The sequence below is a fragment of the Triticum aestivum genome, unplaced genomic scaffold, assembly GCF_018294505.1.
Source record: "Triticum aestivum cultivar Chinese Spring unplaced genomic scaffold, IWGSC CS RefSeq v2.1 scaffold59851, whole genome shotgun sequence".
Classification (NCBI taxonomy): Eukaryota; Viridiplantae; Streptophyta; class Magnoliopsida; order Poales; family Poaceae; genus Triticum; species Triticum aestivum.
The window spans coordinates 1-7,090 of record NW_025234411.1 but is presented as its reverse complement, the minus strand read 5'-3'; the positions used below and the strand labels follow the sequence as shown (position 1 = coordinate 7,090).

The 7,090-nt window shown below is 42.8% G+C and overlaps 1 protein-coding gene across 1 annotated transcript; it reads left to right on the top strand.

Annotated features, from left to right (window-relative positions):
* The first annotated feature begins 3,671 nt into the window (after positions 1-3,671).
* LOC123176177 (germin-like protein 8-5) lies at positions 3,672-4,681 on the top strand. Its single transcript, XM_044590521.1, has 2 exons — positions 3,672-3,846; positions 3,986-4,681. Exons 1-2 carry the CDS (start codon positions 3,726-3,728, stop codon positions 4,552-4,554), a joined length of 690 nt encoding a protein of 229 aa, XP_044446456.1. The 5' UTR covers positions 3,672-3,725; the 3' UTR covers positions 4,555-4,681.
* The last annotated feature ends 2,409 nt before the right edge of the window (positions 4,682-7,090 follow it).

Below are 7,090 nucleotides of genomic sequence, written 5' to 3'. Positions count from 1 at the left end.
AAAACTTATGAGCATTATTTTTGTTTTTCTGAAGTTGAGATAAAAATATGATTTTTACTAAGTTTTAGAAACTGGGCACACCGGAGACCAGATTCCAAAAATTTGCTCCAACATACATATAGAAAACACGCGTAAATGTACAAAAGAATAGATTATTACCTAACCCCCTCAAAATGAATATTATTTAAGTTATTTCTTTGTAACAAGCATGTCATAGAAGCATTTTATCACAAAACGGACTTCGGCCGCATGGCTGAACGATATATGGTGTTGAGGAAATCATCATACAGGATGATCAAAGAGAGCATGACAAACCAAGACAAACACACTAACAAGCACTAGAAGTGCCCAATTAGACGCCTCCAGCATGCCGCGAGAGGAAGCACAGGAGAGGCGGGACCACCTGAAGACTCAACCAGGACCGATGATGACATTTAACCAGATGCCACCTTGAAGAAAACGCTGGACTCTGTCACGTCGACACCACCCAACTGCTATTAGAGAGGACCGTCTACCCAAACCAAGGAGCTTTGACCCTACCAGCGAGCAGAGATGACGAAAGGAGGTCATTGCTGCATGTACAAGATAGGTGCAAGCAATACGGTGGATCTCCATACCATTCTGAACACGCCACCGCGACTGAAAGACTACACTCACCGATGACGAACCCAAAAGGGTCATGACGCACTGTGCCGCCACCATCGCGTCGGCTGTGGGAGAACAATGACGATGATCCAAAGATGGACGTGACTACCAAGACATCACCTCCACCAGCGTCGAGGTGCCGAACTTTCGCCTGAACCGTCCCGCACCCTCGTCATACGTCCGGCCTGTACCTTCACCTGTGCGGCGGGCGTGTGCGTGCGTATATATACCTTCACTTGTACTGCTGCGGATTCAGTTCGTGTTGAAGGAAAGTGCCGTATGTGCGGCGGGCGTTCGTGCGCCGGAAATCACCGTGTCACTGTCTCCCTGTTCTCCTTCTTGTGCGGCGGGCGTTCGTGTGCCTGAATCACCGCGACAGGGCAGCAAGAGAGTGCGAGAACTACGTGAGAGAGAGAGAGAGAGCTAGGGCTTGAACCCATCAATTGGCATCAGAGCTACCAAGTTCGGGGCCGTGGCGCGCGGTGGCATCCGTGGCGGACATGGAGGTCTCGGCTGCGGCGCAATGGAGAGCGTGTGGTGACGGCGACGCACGACAAGCACTGCGGTCACGAAGGCGAGGAGGTCGCTGAGGACCTGCATGGTGGCACAGATTCCGCTGCAGCTCGGCGCGACGAGCGTGGAGGCGCAGTGGCCCCTGGCACGGAGACGCGGTGCGGCGGCGCACGGGACTGTGGGTTGCTGCAGTGGCAGCGAGCGGCGGCTCGTACCGGAGGTGCGCGGTGGCATCGGGCGGACGAGACGATGACTACATTACCACAGAATTGTGCGATGTTTTACAAAATGTTGTTTTTCCAAAATCACTGCCCGTGCGAAGGCACAGGGTTGATGACTAGTGTATGGAAACTCAAACAAACACTTCCAAGTAATTAATCAGTTTATGAGTTCTGTTTACTCCAAAAAAGAAGCAGGTGTGGTCTGATTCTTAGATTTATATTTACAATGAACTGGTCATGATTGAATCGTAGCAAGGTGGAAACTAACTACTCTTACTAAGATCATATGAAAAGTTCCTGCTCAGCTCCATCTTCATAGCTTGTTCCCCCTTTTCAAAAAAATAAAAAAAGCTCCATCTTCATAGCTCTCCTTTTGGTTAGCTAGGAACGTCCACTAAGCATTAAGATCCTTGCTTTCTTCTTATAATTACTCAACAACTGCGAGAGAAATTTGACCAGGTAAATATCTGGTTGATGGGGTTATCCTCCTCTTTCTAAAAAGAAAACTGATTGACGTGATGCTAGCAGGGGCAGCTGCAAAATAGCAGGTGTATTATGTGGATTCATGCATGGATCAACGCGCCTTGATTTCTTCCGCTTGTTGCCACAGTCCGCTACCTACTGTGTCATCTTATGCTGCTGGATTTCATGACAAATAATCTATTGGCAAATCTACAATTTCATAGACTTTTTCTTTTTCTTTTGAAAAGGGACAATTTCATTGTTTGAAATGCTCGATCGCACACATCATATAGCAATTTCTGGAGGAACATGTGTAGTAGTCACTCCACGTCTTTAGAAGCCCACGCATGAGTTGGTGACTTTCTGTCATCCTACAGCTAGAAAACGATTGGCTTACATGACTTGGCTTTATTAATAAATGTCTGTCTGCATCGTAGTGATGTAGAGACAGGGGTTTATCCTCCTTTAAAAAAAACATGACTTGGCTTTTCTCAGCTGCTCTTTGACTGACCTCGTGCTCAGCAGTTCTTACAATGACCAAGTATATCATAATTCTCATTTTCCCTGGTTGTCGTCGGCTTGGTCCTTTGCGCATCTCGGAAGACTCACACTCCACATAGCTAAGCCCCTAGTTTCAAACAGGTCGAATAGTCTTAGTTTTTCTCTTTAGATCTTAAATTCTTAAGGACGTAGAACATTTAGAGACCCATTTAGAGATCTAGAACATTTAGAGATCAATTTATTTTCCATGCATAATTCCTATTTTATGCAATTGTGTATAATGCAAACGTTTCTTGAGTTTAAATTCCTAAGGATCCAGAACATTTAGTGATCAATTTATTTTCCATGCATAATTGCTATTTTACTGCAGTGCAAGGTCACTCAAATGACACACTTTTGTCTATGCAGAGAAATAACCTACCTGCTGTCTGGCAGTACCTCGAGACGTTTGCTATACTTATTTACTTAAAATTTCTAACACTGGTAGTGAGAGCTCCTGTATGTAAATGCTTTTTGACCTGTGTGAGTGTGTGACCAGTACACTACACAATTCTGTAGATGTCAGTAGAATCTTTTTGTCTGTAACTGCTGACCATTCTGATATTACTTGCTGGCTGAAGATCATCTTGTTGATATTTTCATGATAACTGGATGCGACAAAAAATGCACATTTAGTGAGATGTCTTTCCGTTTAGATCTGTATATTTATACATCTCCTCTTTGCAGGCACTAACTTCATATGTTTCTATAGCAGCAAACGTGATCCTTCATTTAATAAGAAGATGTTAACTACTCTGGCTCTCCATCGTCCATTAATGTCGTTGCTTCTTCCTGAAAGTAATCAACCACTTGGAGAGAAATTTGACCAGGCAACTGTATATCTGGTTGACGTGATCATGACAGGGGCTGTTACATATAGTAGTGGTATTAGGTGCGTTAATGCATGGATCCACGTGCCACGATTTCTTCCTTGTTTGACACAATCAAAATTATTACTCACAGTAATTATTACTAAGAGGTGCATCAGATGGAGTACCTTTCAAAAAAAAATTCAGATGGAGTACCTTAATTTGCTTCTTTGTTTATTAAAGAGAAAAAAGTGTCGCTTTGGCATCTCAAAAGGGAACTTTGATTATAGTATATCAAAGATTTGAATATGGCTGACCATGTCCGAAAAGTTCATGCAGAATAATCTAGTGGGCAGCCAAAGACAATTTCTATCCGTTGATTGGTTCCACTTGACTATGTCCGTTGCTCACGAGTTTGCACTGCTCGCCACGCCTATATAAACACATACATCCCTGCATATTGGAAGCATCACTCACCCAACAAATACAACAGGAATACACAAGAGAAAAGAAGACCCAAAGGAGCTGAAATCAAATGGCATCCTCCCCTTCTTTCCTTCTCCTCGCTGCTCTTCTTGCCTTGGTCTCATGGCAGGCCGTTGCATCCGATCCTGGCCCGCTCCAGGACTTTTGTGTCGCCGACATGCAATCACCAGGTACTGCTTACTTCATGCTTTCCTGTCCCGCTATCACCAAATACATATGTTGAAATAAATTTCTGAAAATTATATGCATGTTAAAACGGCTTTCTAGTAATACCTAAGCTTACCCTCTACATCTCTTCTATGCACCCAGTGCGTGTCAATGGATTTGTTTGCAAGAACCCGATGGAGGTCAATGCTGATGATTTCTTCAAGGCAGCCGCCCTCGACAAGCCTAGGGTGACCAACAAGGTTGGCTCCAACGTCACCTTGATCAATGTCATGCAGATTGCCGGACTCAACACCCTCGGCATCTCAATCGCGCGCATCGACTATGCTCCCTTGGGCCAGAACCCACCACATACGCACCCCCGCGCCACTGAGATCCTCACAGTGCTCGAGGGGACACTATACGTTGGATTTGTCACATCCAACCTGCCCGCCCCAGCCAGAAACAAGTTCTTCTCGAAGGTGCTCAACAAAGGTGATGTGTTTGTCTTCCCCGTGGGGCTCATCCACTTCCAATTCAACCCCAACCCCCATCAGCCCGCCGTTGCAATTGCCGCGCTCAGCAGCCAGAACCCAGGGGCTATCACAATTGCCAATGCAGTGTTTGGGTCAGACCCACCAATATCCGATGATGTTCTTGCCAAGGCGTTTCAGGTGGAAAAGAATACAATAGACTGGCTCCAGGCTCAGTTCTGGGAGAACAACCACAACTAAGTGAAAGGTTGGCTGATTACACAGAAGACCAGTGCGCAAATTAAGGACATGTTTGAGTTTCTAGATATGTATCCTAATCTATAAAATAAATGGAGCATATGCCATTCCATTCCGTGTCTGTAATGAGTGAATGTACTTCTACCTTCAGAATAATTGACAATATCGTTGTTTATCACACGGATATGATCTCATATTATTTTTTTTGGTTCTAATGTGTCGTATTTCTCATAAATATTTTGGGTTCTTTTCCCCTTGTTCCGAAATAATAGATGGTTACGTAAAAAAGAAAGAATACATGATTATCTGGTAGTCCAGTATATGTTTGATCCTAGGGTTGAACACCTAGGATTATCTTATAATACATGAGAAGTATGCGATGGTTGGAGCCCGATTGTTCTCAGGATTTAAATGTGAAAGTTGAATGTGCAAAGGTTGCAGCCTGGAATCGTTGTTCTGCTGTCTCGCTTTCTGGTGCATGCAATAAGAAATTTACGGTTCCCGCATGTAATATTTTAGCTTCCTTTTGGTTCAAACTCTTGTAAGTTCGATTGACAGTTGCTTTAATTGAAATTTCATGAGGTGTCCCGTTTTATCAAAATACTTATGTGTATTATTTTTCTTTTTCTTAAGTTGAGAACTAAAAATATGATCTTTACTAAGTGTTAGAAACTGGGCACACCGGACACCAGGTTCCAAAAATTAGGTCCAGCATACATACAAAAAACATGCATAAATACACAAAAGAAACGATTATTACCTAAACCGCCCAAAAATGAATATTATATGAGTTGTTTCTTTGTAACAAGCCTGTCATAGAAGAATTTTATCACAAAACGGACTTCGGCCGCTTGGCTGAACAATACATGGTGTTGAGCAAATCATCATACAAGATGATTAAAGAAAGCGTGGCAAACCAAGCCAAACACGCTGAGAGGAAGCACAAGAGAGGGTGGACCACCTGAAGACTCAAGCAGGACCGACGACGACATTCAACCACACACCACCTGGAAGAAACATTGGACTTTCTCGCGCCGAGACCACCTAACTTCTCTTAGCAAGACGATGTTAACTACTCTTACTAAGATCACGTGAATTGTTTCTGCTCTCTACCATCATTGTTTATGCGTGCGTGTCTTCGTCCTCATTGACACAATCCTTTAACTACTGCGTCAACCTGCAACCTTAATTTTTTTATATCACTAGGTGACTCATATTGCCTAGTTTCTCTGTTTTTTTTTCCTGGAGGATGGTAAGATATTCCATTATATCTCCAACCGTGCTTTCTAATCATATGTATGTTAAGCTGCTAACACACATCTATAAACGTATAAGTACGTGTATGTCCTTTTTATCCCATGCCATATCTTGTGCACAGTTTTGTTCATGACAAATCCGGTGACAAATATATAGTTCGATTATGTTAGTGGCCACAGCTTGAAAAGCTTGGTTGCATGCATTCTGAAGCAACTTAAAAGAAGGGAGAGTGGATAAATCTAAGCAGATGACATTGTCTAGGTAGAAAACGATTGCTTTGCATCACTTGTCTTTTCTCAACTCCTCCTTGACCTCGTGCGCACCAGTTCTCACCATGACCAAGTATGTGATATCTAATAAACTATGGTGATGGGTCGTGACTTTTCGTGGAACCAACCCTCCATGCATTGTGCCGACTTGGGTGAGATGGATAAATAATCGTAATTACTACTCAGACATACACCAGATGATGCAATAGCGCTTAGGCATATTGAAAGAAAACTTGAGAAGTTTGTGCAAAACTTTAATCAAAAGCCAATAGATGATTATATGTTAATGTGCTCAGAGGTTGCAATGTTCAAGTTGAATGTGCAAAAGTTGCTTCCAGGAGTCATTCTTGTGGTCTGTCTTTCTCGTGCATCTAAGAAGTAGTCTACGCTTCCTTTGCTATGAAACTTGTTGTTGTGGTTGTCATTAGTTCTATTTTTCCTCATTGTTCCGTTTTAGCTTCCTTTGGGTTCAAAGTCTTGTAAGTTTGATTGATCATTCTCCAGAAAAACTATTGTAGATATCTGAGTCCCAAAAAAACAATTAATATTTGAGTTGTTTCTTTGTAATAAGCTTGTGATAGAAGCAATTATATCATCTGGAAACTTTTTTTTCTATACTAAATCTGCCAACAGACACCTCGAATAAATTAATCTGTTTATGAGTGGCCGCTTGGCCTAGTCTAGTCATTCGATGCACTATTTACTCTAGCAAAAGAAGCAGGTGAGGTCTGGTGCCATGAAGCTAGTCAGGAAGGCTAGGTTTATACACTGAACTGGTCATGCATGATAAAACTCTTCGCTAGAAGATGTTAACTAGTCTTGCTTAGATCGTATGGAAACTTCCTGCTCTCCATCGTCATGGCATTTGTATCATCTCTCCTTTTGGTTTGGTACTTCGTCCATTAATGTCGTTGCTTCTTCCTGTAAGTACTCAACCACTTCGAGAGACATCTGACCAAGTAAATATCGGATTGACATGATGATAACAAACAGGGGCTGCTACGAATCCGTTT